The following is a 12,478-nucleotide window of genomic DNA, read 5'->3' on the forward strand; positions in this document are numbered from 1 at the left end:
CCTAGAAGGGGCCCGGGCCGCTCTTTCCCCCAGCGTCCTCCTTCCCTTTGAGCGCACCGTCTCGTCTCCTCCGCGCGACGCATGCCGGGATGGCGCGCTCCGCCCGCAGCGCCCCCTGCCGGCCTCCTTCGCTCCTCCCCTCTCTCTGTCCCCCCTCCCTTCTCCTTCTCCATCCATCCTCTCAGGTTCCAAGATGGCGGCGGCGGCGGCGGCTCCCCCATCCCCTCCTCCTCCGCCTCCTCCTCCCCCTGCCGCCGCGCCGACGGAGGGCCCGTCCTGCCCCGGCTCGTGGCCCAACTTCGCCGTCGTGTGCTCCTTCCTGGAGAGATACGGAGCCCTCCTCGACCTGCCCGAGCTGCCCTTCCCGGAGCTGGAGCGGGTCCTGCAGGCGCCGCAGGGGCCCGGCGAGCAGGGTGAGGGCCTCCCCTTTCTCCTCAGGGCCGCGCCGCGGGGGGGGGGGAGCGCTCGCTGGGAACCTCGGGGGGGGGCTTCGGGTCCCTGTCCCCCCCCCCAACAAACTACCCTGGGAGGCCTTTATTTCCGCCCCCTCCCCTTCCACCACAAAGCAGGGCCCGACCCCGTCCATCCCCAAAGCAGGGGGAGGCTTCTCCCCTTCCTTAGGGGGCCTTACGAGCGGGCGGCCCCCAATCTTGGGGGGGGGGGGAGAGAGACGCGGCATCTCTCTTCTCCGTTAACCCCTCCCCACTCCTATTCCTAATCAGGCCCCTCCCACTCGCAGTGGGAATCTCCCTCTCCTCCCCCCCCCCCAATTTGGGATGTTATTTGGAGTGCAAGGGAGGGCAGGAGGGATACGGCCCCCCCCACCCCAGTTCCCAGGTTTGCGTCATGTGTGTGTTTGCGGTGGGAGAGGGAGGGGCGGCCGCCCTTCTTATTCCTGCCCCTTTCCTCCCCTTTCGCGCGAGATTCGTTTGTGCAGCGCCGTGCATAAGCAGAAGCAAAAAAAAAAGAGGGAGGTCTCTGCCTGCGAGGGGCTTGCAGTTAAGATTCCTGCAGAGGGAATGTGGGGCAGGATGGAGGAGGGGGCGTGGGATGGAAGGGGGTGGGACGGTGAGGAGATGAAAAAGAGGGGGGTATTGGATTTGATCTTGTTTTTGTTATTTTTTTTATCTCGTATTTTTATGTTGCTAGCCGCCCTGAGATCTGCGGGTGAAGGGTGGTATACATAAGCAGTAGTGGTAGTAATCATATATGTGTATGTATCAGTGATGTGGGATAGGGTTCGTTTGGTTTGGGAAAAGAGAATAAAGGTCAATTTTCCTTTGGATCTGGGAAGTGTGTTGTCTGATCTTAAAGGGAGCCTTGCATGTCTAGGGAGCCCCTAGATAGTTTGCAGAATAACCCCTGAATAACTTGATAGTGACAAGGCTAGGGACAAACTAGTCCTGAAATGGAAGTCACACATCACTACTGGTGAAGCTGTCCAGGAGAACTTATTGTGTGTTAAGTGAGAGAGAAAAATGACCAATACGGGAAGGGGCAAGTCTTTCAAACATTTTTGAGAGATACTGGATGTGGCATGTGGGGAACTGTAGCCCCCCCACCCCCATTTCCTGTCCTCAATATTTCTTCCTGGTTTCTTTGCCATCAGCTCCACCCTTTATCAGCCAGCCTTCAGTGGTCTGCTAAAAAGTCTTGCTGGCTAGTAAGTTTGTGGACTTGTTTATAGGCTGATTTGCAGGGCACTGCTATTCTCAGCCAAGATTTTGCAGATACGTTTTGCAAGATTGAAAATTCTTAGAGGCCAGTTTCTTTATCGATAATGCTTTTGGAATGGGTAATCAAAACAATTCAAATCTTAAAGCAGCTCTTTATTTCCCTGAATAAGTTGTCTGGCACACAGTACTAATTTCCAGTAGCAGTGTAAATAGCTCTTCATTAGTCTTTTCTATAGTCTTCATTACTAGTATTTTCTTATGTGGTTATGTATATTTTTAAAATGTTTGTTTAAACAGTGAACACAAAATGGGTTTACATGATGGGCTGTATATGTATTGTCTGTTAGATTTCTATTTAGTAGCTGATTTTTTTGAAAATTTTACATGCAGTTTTGTGTTAATTGTATAGCATCTTTGCTGTTTACCTGAACCTTTATTTTGGAAAGGGTCCTATTTTCTTTCTCTTCTTCCATTTGCACTTTGTTGTGGAGTTAAAAGTATTGTTTATTCCATTTTGCTTTGAAACATTTTTGTCAGGTGTCAGGAACAAATGACTGTGTTACCCTGCTGTCTCTGTCCAAGTGGACATAAGTGATTTTTCTCCAGTATGCTAAGGATGTATTTACAGTACAGACTTTCATTGATTTAATAGTCCACTCCTTCCTCTAGAGAATTCTGAAAATTGTAGTTTTGTGAGAGAGGCTAGAGTAGACAGACATGTGTGATACAGAACTATGAGTACCTCACCAAACTACAGTTCCCAGGACTCTTTGGAGGAAGTCATTGCAGTTATATAAAGAAATATTAACTTGTCACTCAGGCTGCAGCCCTGTGCAGACTTCTAAAAAAGTCCTATGGGAATATGTTGGACTGAGTTCATCTAAATGCTGATGGGACTATATATAACCTTCTTGCAGGCATTTTTGTGACAATATCATATCATTTATTCATTCCTTTATACAAAAAATCTAAAAAAATAATAAGGCTATAAAATTTTGTGGTGTATTAGCATGTTAAACTGAACTCAGTTTTACTTTCGGGAGTAGAAGTGCTACCTATATTGAGTCTCCAGTTGTGGTTGGACTACAACTCTCATCATAAGAACATAAGAAGAGCCTTCTTGATCAGGTCATTGGCCCATCTGGTCCAGCATCCTGTTCTCACAATGAGATGCCTGTGTGGAACCAGCAAGTAGGATACAAGCACAAGAGCAACTCTCCCCTCCTGTGGTTTCCAGCAACTGGCATTCAGAAGCATTGCTGCCTCCGATTGTGGAGGTAGAGCAACAGCCGCCATGGCTAGTTGCCATTGATAGCTCTCTGCTCCATGAATTTGTCTAATCCTCTTTTAAAGCCATCCAAGCCAGTGACCATCGCTGCCTTCTGTGGGAGCAAGTTCCACAGTCTAACAATGCGCTGCACAAAGAAGTACTTTCTTTTATCTTTTCTGAATCTTCTAACATTCAGCTTCGTTGAATATTCACAAGTTCTAGTGTAACGGCAGAGGGAGAAAAGCTTTTCTCTGTCTACTTTCTCCATGCCGTGCAGAACTTTATAAGTTTTTCTTACCTTTTCTCTAAAAAGCCCCCAATGCTCCAGTCTTTCCTCATAGATTTTTAGAATTGTTCCATCCCTGTGATCATTTTGGCTGCCCTTTTCTGAACCATTCCCAATCCTACAATAACTTTTTTGAGGTGATGTTACCAGAACTGTAAACAGTATTCCCATTGTGGTTTCACCATAGATTTGTGAAACAGCATTATTATAATAATAATAGCAGATTTATTTTCAATTCCTTTCCTAATGAGCCATGGCATGGAATTTGTCTTATTTCACAGCTGTCGCACACTGCGTCAAGGTCTCTTTTCTAGTCAGTCACCACCAGTCCAGACCCCATGAGCGTATCTGTGAAATTATGAGTGGGTGTTTTTCTTTTTTTGCACCAGCGATGCATCACTTTACATTTGTTTACATTGAATTGCATTTACCACCCATTCACTCAGTTTGGAAATATCCCTTCGGACCTCTCCACAATCTCATTTTGTTTTAACAACGTTGAACAATATTGTCAGCAGTACCTCACTGCTCACTCATAACTCTAGATCGGGGGTCAGCAAACTTTCAACAGGGGGCTGGGTCCACTGTCCCTCAGACCTTGTGGGGGGCCGGACAATATTTTTTTGGGGAGAAATGAATGAATTCCTATGCCCCACAAATAACCCAGAGATGCATTTTAAATAAAGGGACACATTCTACTGGACCGTCTGCAGGCCGGATTTAGAAGGCGATTGGGCCGGATCCGGCCCGCAGGCCTTAGTTTGCCTACTGTTGAAAAGCACCTTTCTCATCAACTTTGCCAATGGTGATGGATTATGGGAGTTGTAGTCCAACCACATCTGGGGTCCAAGATCAAAGAACACTGATCTACATAACAACACACTGGAAACTGCAGAAGTGTGTGAGAACGTATTAAAAATGATTGCCAGTTATTGCAGTAGTGAATGGCCACTGGACTTGCCATGTAAACATTTTGAGTTTTATATTGAAAGGCCAAAGATATACATATTGCACTTCAAGGCCTTTTGGGCAAGTGTTTCTTGACAGCTGTGTGTTTCTAAAACTCTACCAATTGTAGCCAGTATGTACGCATCTGATGATGTGAACTTTACTTCATGAAAGCATATGCTGTAGTACTTTGACTTTATGGTGTTGTCGCAAGGCATTCATTCTCTCTCTCTCTCTCTCTCTCTCTCTGTGTGTGTGTTTGTGTGTTTTTAAAAAATTCCTTGATAGTCAGATTTATTGCACTTGTGTAGTAGGATTTATTCCAGGCATAGGCAAACTCGGCCCTCCGGATGTTTTGGGACTACAACTCCCATCATCACTCGCTAACAGGACCAGTGGTCAGTGATGATGGGAGTTGTAGTCACAAAAACATCTGGAGGGCCGAGTTTGCCTATGCCTTGATTATTCTGTAGGATGGCTTTCTAAGCTCTTCACCAATGGAGGAAGTGTTGCAATTTCCCCAAGCCTTTCGTTCCACTGCTTGTGGTAATTCTGATGTGCTCCCCTGAGCAGGAAGAAATCTAGTGGGTGTTCTCTCTCCCCCGCCCCCTCTTAATAACTTTTGTGTTTTAAGAACTAGCTAAGCCAGGAATCCAGAATGCAAATCACTGTATACGCCTTGCTTTTACTAAGTCAAGGGTGATAAGCACATTATCTATCAGCCGCTGCACTCCTTTTGTGCTGGGGGTAGCCAATACACTGTTTTTGACCACAGCTCCTATTATCCCTGACCATTGGTCATGTTGCCTGAGGCTGTTGAGAGTTGTAGTTCAGAACATCTGGGTGGTGCTAGGTTGGCGACAGCTTGCATAGACAATACTAAGCTAGATGGACCAGTCTCTGTATAGGACAGCTTTCTATGTTCTATTTTCTAGCCCATTAACACATGCACACCTCCTGAAGTGCACCACTTTGGCTATCCCTTCTTCATGGCTGCCTGCTTTTCATTGTTTTTGCTAACAGCATACAAGGTTTACACACACACACACAGTATTTGCTGCAAGTGGTCCATGCTGAGTGGATGGATAGTTGCAGCAGACTGGAAAAACTGGTGCCAGCTTCGCCATATGCCCCAAAACCCAAAGAGAAGCTGCAGTTACACACTCACTTTTATCTTATTAAATTGTTTATCCCACCCTCTCTCCTATGAGCCCTGGGGCATCTTCCCCATTTTATCTTCACAACAATGCAGTGAAGTAGTTCAAAACAATGGTAATTGACCCATTGTCACCCCGGGAAGTTTATGACTGAGTGAGCATTGAACTCAGGCCTTTTAATTCATCATCTGACATGCCATGCAAATGATTTTGCCATACTGGCCTTTAATTGTTCCCACCAAGAAGGGGTTGCAAATGGTTATTGGCTATTTACCCAGATGATTGCAAATAGGCAGGGATTGGACCACAGTTAACCTGCAGTCCTTACACTGTGCAGGCCTAGGCTAAGTACATTTTATAAACAGTGGCATATACATAATTTTAAATTAATAAAAGTTTTTCTTTTAAAAGCTCTGAGAAGCAAAACTGTCTAAGTGGCATTTTTTGTACCGTGACAGTTTTGTAATTGTTGCTTATGTGATTTCTTTTGCAAACTATGCATAATACAGTCATACCTCGGGTTGCGAACGTGATCTTTGCAGGAGGCGCGTTCACAACCTGCAGCGTTCGCAGCCTGAAGCACCGCGTCTTCGCACGTGCGTGACGCTATTCTGCGCATGCACGTGGCATCATTTTGTGCTTCGGCGCATGCACGAGTGCCAAAACCCGGAAGTAACCCATTCCAGTACTTCCGGGTTTGGCGCAGTCCGCAACCCGAAAACACGCAACCTGCAGTGTTCGTAACCTGAGGTATGACTGTAGTAAATATTTAATATTTGTTTCTGCAGTCTGTGGATAAGGCAATCCTGATTGTGCTGTGACCTTCTCTAGTGGCACCAACCATATGGATTGTTCTTTCTTCGGGCATGAACTATGGAGTATTTGCACCAGCAGTTGAATACACCATTGCTGCTAGTTCTGATTTTTCTTGGTCACTTGATGATATTTTACTCTTGATTTTATTGTTGATTGTTTACATTGGATAGGATATTATTATGGCTTTTATAAAATTGTGGGGCATTTCTCTTCGTAATCAAAAAGGTGTTTTAAATCGTTTTAATAATAAATAAATAAATAAGCAAGCAAGCAAACCTACAAATATGAAAACACTCATGTTTTTGAGATTAATATAAATGATGAATGCAGTTCCATTGTATTTTTCAGTGTTCACATACAAAAGTTGAAGCTGTGAAGTAAAACCCTATGGGCCCCAATCCATTGCTGAATAGAAAGTGTGTGTTGTGATAATACTGGTAATCTGTTACAGTGTGTATAGACCTATTTCTCCATCCCTCCCAAAAGGTGATCAGGCCTTGTTGCGTGGTGGTGTGACCAGATTGTATAGAAGTGGAGCTCACACAGAACATAGCCTCAGAAGTGCTTCTCAGAAGTACTGACCCCTGTGCCTCAAGGCCTTCCTGAAAGGGGTGGTTCTGTTCGTTTGTTCTTGGTGCTGTCTGTCTGTCTGTCTGTGTTGGTTGTTGAGTGTATCGGCTCTAGGCCATGGGTAGGCAAACTAAGGCCCGGGGGCAGGTTCCAGCCCAGTCGCCTTCTAAATCCGGCCCACGGACAGTCTGGGGATCAGCATGTTTTTACATGAGTAGAATGTGTCCTTTTATTTAAAATGCACCTCTGGGTTATTTGTGGGGCCTGCCTGGTGTTTTTACATGAGTAGAAGGTGTGCTTTTATTTAAAATGCATCTCTGGGTTATTTGTGGGGCATAGGAATTTGTTCATTTCCCCCCCCCCAAAAAAAATATAGTCCAGCCCCCCACAAGGCCTGTGGGGCAGTGGACCGGCCCCCTGCTGAAAAAGTTTGCTGACCCCTGCATCTAGGCACAACACTTTAGGGAGGATGTTCCAAAGCCAGGGCCCCGCCTCTGAAAAGCCCTCTCCTTTGTAGCTGCACAGTTATACAGTGGTACCTTGGGTTACAGACGCTTCAGGTTACAGACTCTGCTAACCCAGAAATAGTACCTCGAGTTAAGAACTTTGCTTCAGGATGAGAACAGAAATCGCACGGTGGCGGTGTGGCGGCAGCAGCAGGAGGCCCCATTAGCTAAAGTGGTGCTTCAGGTTAAGAACAGTTTCAGGTTAAGAACGGACCTCTGGAACAAATTAAGTTCTTAACCCGATGTACCACTGTACTATGGAACTAGCTCCCACCAAAGGCAGCGATGGTCACCAGCTTGGATAGCTTTAAAAGAGTATTAGCCAAATTCATGGAGGAGTGGGCTGCCGGAAGCCGCAGGAGGGGAGAGTAGCTCTTGTGCTCGAATCCTGCTTGCTGGTTTCCCAGAGGCAACTGTTCAGCCACTGTGAGAATAGAAAGCTGGACTAGGTGGGCCCATTGGCCTGACCTAGCAGGCTGTTCGTAACGTTCTTACATGTGATTCTTCTAATGTGGAAGGCACTTGATGCAGGGCCTTGACAGAAGATCTTAGGACATGGGCGGGCTTGAATAGGAAGAGACACTCCTTCAGATTTGTTACTGTTTGGCACCTTGAGTGCTGGTAAAGGCAGCTCACAATTTTAATAATGATACATTTGTGTTGCGAGTAGTGGAATGCTGTGGAAATTTTCACAATGGCCATATTGTAGGCTCAGCTGGATTTTTAGAACTTTACTATTGTATTCTTGATTCACATCATTTGACAGTTGTTTAATCTTACTGTATCGTTTTCTGATTTGAACAAACCAAAGTGCTCCTGTTGCTGCTACCAGGAGACCTGTTTCCACAAATATCTCTTGGAGAATGTAACCTTCATTCACTATCAGCCCAATATATTTTGCTGCTTGAGGTCAAGAATAAATGATGTGTTTCCCCCTTGCAGCAAGCACCAACACTTTAAAAAGCCTTGCAGCCCCATTCAGATACTTTATCCCCTGTTTGTGGTGTCATCTAAGGTAGATTGCTTCATCCTGCCGCATGGCCAGGCTGTCTCTCCGTTCAGTGTTAGAAACTCAGATATATAAGCTAATCGCCAAATGACTCCTTATACCTGGGTTACGGTCGCCACGACAGAATGTCATTATTATCATTATCATTTATTTCCTTTCTATACCGCTTTATATTTTAGGGGGGGGGGTATCTCAAATGGGTTTAAAGCACGTTGATACATCAAATAAAACAATCCAGAATAAAACAAATTCAAGCTCCAAGGAAAATATTTCAGATCCTTCTCTTAAGTGACATTTTGCTTTTCCATTATTTTTTACCTACTTAATTTATATACCTGCCCCATAGCAGAAGTATTCTAGGAAGCCTTTGTGATGTAGTGGTTAGAGTGTTGGACTAGGACCTGGGAGATCAGGGTTCAAATCCCCACTGGGTAAAGAAGCTCATTGGGTGACCTTGGAGTCAGTCACAGTCTCTTAACAGGATCATTGTAGGGATTAACTGAGGAGGGGGGAGAACCATGTATGTGAGATATAAATGCAATAAATAAGGTCTTCTGCTGACCTGCTTAAGAAAGCTGGAGGGGCCAGCCAGATGGAGATGTCCATCGCCAACCTGGCATCCAGAGATCTCCACATGGTCGCAATTGGACCCGCGCCAGTAGCAAAACGCACCTGGCTAATTTCTAACACTGCCTCCATTTGTCCAGTATTTTAGTGTGATGCACTAAAGCTGTGGAAAGCTGTGGGGATTCAACCAAGATGTTCAGATTGAACTGGTTGGACATTCATCTCTCTCTCTCTCTCTCTCTCTCTCTCTCTCTCTCTCTCTCTCTCACACACACACACACACACACACACACACACCCTCTTCCAAACAGCAGCCTCACCTTTTTTGCCTTTGCCAACTCTTTGTGATGTTGTGGGTGGGGCATCTGCTGCAAGGAGGAAAGGAAAGAAACCACTACCCATTGGGTCATGGTGTTGATCTTTCTTTGTTTTGTCTTTTAGCAAAGGGGGTGGGGAATCCTGCAGGAATACAGAGGCGTCTCTAAGGTTCCTTCTAGCTCTATAGTTCTGTGTTAAGTAGAGTTTGGCTTAACTCTTGCTGTAGTGGTAAACTGATGACTTGCACTGAGCTGCTTCAGGCTGCAGTTGAAGTCTCACTGGATTATTTGCTTTTCCATACCTCAAAGTGTAGTCCATTTGGAGAATAGCATGCTGGTGAAAAGCACAGACTAATGTTCTTTTTGTGGTCCTCAAATTTTGTGGAGGATTTGTACAGGCACAAATTCAGTAAGAGAAGCCCCTTATAATTTTTTTTCACACCATGGTGAGAATGAAGCATATAATATTTAGTAGGGTGTATTTTTTTACTCCAGCTGTAATGAAGGTAGATAATTTAGTGATGTTACTATGTTATGCATTTTTCTGGTTTTATATTGTAAACCACCCTGTGATCCTTGAATGAAGGGGCGGCATAGGAATTCAATAAATAAATAAAATTAATTCTTAAAAGTTAAATTTAAATTTAAAAATCTTTACCTCTCACAGATGATTCATTAGTCACCGATATCTAAGGTGAAAAGAGTAGAGTAGATTGGTTTGTTAATTGTTGCATTTTCATATTATGTGATGAGTGCTTTGGGACCGATTTTAGGGGTCAAAAAATGGGAGTGCGGCTGTTAAGCAATGTTGATGACTACTCAGTGAAATACAGTATGTTAGGGGAAACTATGTGTGGAAATGTATTGTAAATTGCTTAGAGATTTAAAACTGTGTATATTAGGGAAATGCACACTAAAATGGTGATACATTTTCATGAGGACAGATGAACTGTATAAACAGATGTCAGAATAGGGTAAATTAAAACTTAATTAAGATTGCTAAAATGAGAAACCAACATTGAGAGATTTGCCCATCCCTCTTAGTTAGTACCTTGGTAGCCCTGTGGACAAAGGAGATTTTTGAACAGGCTATTAAAAGGTTTGCAGTATTTTGAGTTCCCCAGCAATCATTATGTCTTGGGTTTAAAATTTCCTAGAAAACTATATTCATTCACTGTGCAGGCTTTATAGAAAAATATCAGGCACAAAGTGAGGGACTGTGGGTAATTTGCAAAAGCAATACTGTGCCGAGTTTGAGCTTGTGATTGCATGCATCACATGTGTACATCCTCGCAGCAGGTCCTCCATTTGCAGCATGGGGGCAGCACACTGTAAGGAAGGACTCACATGTAATCTCTACCTAAAGTATCATGTTTTTTGGAAGACAACACAACCAAACAAACACTGTCTCTCTTGTGTTTTGCCAGTAGCTTCCCAGTTGCCATTAATGTTAGTTAAGTGCCGACTCTCCCTCCTGAATGAAGATATTTGTAGTGTGATCCAATTTTGCACATCACTCTGTAAATGACCCACTTGTGTGCCAGGCTGAATGGGCTGAAAGTAGTTCTGAAGCAAATTGTAAGGAGCATGGAAGTTCCTTCTCCTTATGTATACCAGCCATGTAAGCCCTTTTTAGTGCAGCTGTGCTGTTTTTCATTTGGTTTCTTTCTTTTCATTTGTAGATGAGCAGTGTTGATGTTTTATTTCTGTTTTGTAAACTACCTGATAATTTTTGCAGTGGTAAGTGGCATAAAGATACATTTAAATAAAATAAATAAATATTTTCCATCTGTCTAGGGGAAACTGAGACGGTTGTGGGAAATTTTAAGAGCCTCAGTGATTTGGTCAATAACCCGTTGTAGGATATTTTAGAACTGGAAAAGAGGCCATGAAAGGCAACCAAAATGATCAAGAGTCATAAGAAACGCACATAAGTACACCAATAAACAATTGTAAACAGTGGTTTGAAAAGGCTGTGAAATTCAAGATGTAGTTGATGTTTCTTATGCAGAGCACAGAGGTACAGAATAGTGTTGTGTGTTTACAATAGTAATCGGTGAGAATTACATCATTCTACCTTACCTCGTTTTATTTGGATGAGTGTATATTTGCAATCGGATGCAGGGGGCGCTGTGGTCTAAACCACAGAGCCAAGGGCTTGCCGATCAGAAGGTCGGCAGTTCGAATCCCTGCAGTGGGGTGAGCTCCCGTTGTTCAGTCCCAGCTCCTGCCAACCTAGCAGTTTGAAAGCACATCAAAGTACAAGTAGATAAATAGGTACCGCTCCAGCGAGAAGGTAAACAGCGTTTCCGTGCACTGCTCTGGTTCGCCAGAAGCAGCTTAGTCATCCTGGCCACACGACCCGGAAGCTGTCTGCGGACAAACGCCGGCTCCCTCGGCCTATAGAGCAAGATGAGCGTCATAACCCCAGAGTCGTCCACAACTGGACCGAACGGTCAGGGGTACCTTTACCTTTATGTTTGCAATAAATGTTGCTGTATATTTGTGTTCTGAGCTTACTGTGTTATGCCATTCACCTGCTTCTGAAGCGCCAGCACAATTCTGACTTTCTTAGCAGATGCCCGCTCGGCTTTCCTGTAACTGTCACCAGCACTTGACAACTCTTTGATTTGTAGTATTCCACTTCACTTCTTCTGTGCTCTGTTTTTCCTAGTACAGTGGTGCCTCGCAAGACGAAATTAATCCGTTCCGCGAGTCTCTTCGTCTTGCGGTTTTTTCGTCTTGCGAAGCACGGCTATTAGCGGCTTAGCGGCTATTAACGGCTTAGCGGCTATTAACGGCTTAGCGGCTTTAAGAAAAAGGAAACAAACTCGCAAGAACTCGCAAGACGTTTCGTCTTGCGAAGCAAGCCCATAGGGAAATTCGTCTTGCGGAACGACTCAAAAAACGGAAAACTTTTTCGTCTTGCGCGTTTTTCATCTTGCGAGGCATTCGTCTTGCGAGGTACCACTGTAGTTTCATCTTTGGAAAACAGACTACAACACTTCAGAGAACATTACCTATTGTGTGTTGCTCTCAAGTCATTTTAAATACAGAAACTCAGGCCTGCTAAAGGGTTATCATTTCCCACTCTCTTCCCTCCATACAAGAGATAAGGAGTTAGTTGTGAGCCCACTTGTTTCCTCCCCTCGCTCTAGGGGTAGGGGACCTCTGGCCCGCAGACAAAGTGTTCACCTGCCGGGTAGTTCAATTTTGCCCTCAGGTTCATTTCTTCAAAACCACACCCAACTGTCAGCTGCTGCCACTGACTGATGGGCAGGAGAAGGTTCAGTCCTGCTGGGATTTGCCTTCCCAGTGTTCCCATGTGGGGTGCACTGATGAAGTAGATCCCTGCA

General features: G+C 44.6%; 1 protein-coding gene across 2 annotated transcripts in view; it reads left to right on the forward strand.

Annotated features, from left to right (window-relative positions):
• The first annotated feature begins 160 nt into the window (after nucleotides 1-160).
• The window catches only part of RSF1 (remodeling and spacing factor 1), a 52,115-nt gene continuing 39,797 nt past the window's right edge, over nucleotides 161-12,478 (forward strand). For both annotated transcript variants that reach the window (XM_083609567.1, XM_083609568.1), the window contains exon 1: nucleotides 161-413. In XM_083609567.1, the coding sequence (XP_083465693.1) occupies nucleotides 194-413 (220 nt within the window). In that variant the 5' untranslated portion in view covers nucleotides 161-193. The remainder of the gene's footprint in view (nucleotides 414-12,478) is intronic.

This window comes from Podarcis filfolensis, assembly GCF_964270895.1.
Source record: "Podarcis filfolensis genome assembly, chromosome: 4".
Lineage (NCBI taxonomy): Eukaryota > Metazoa > Chordata > Lepidosauria > Squamata > Lacertidae > Podarcis > Podarcis filfolensis.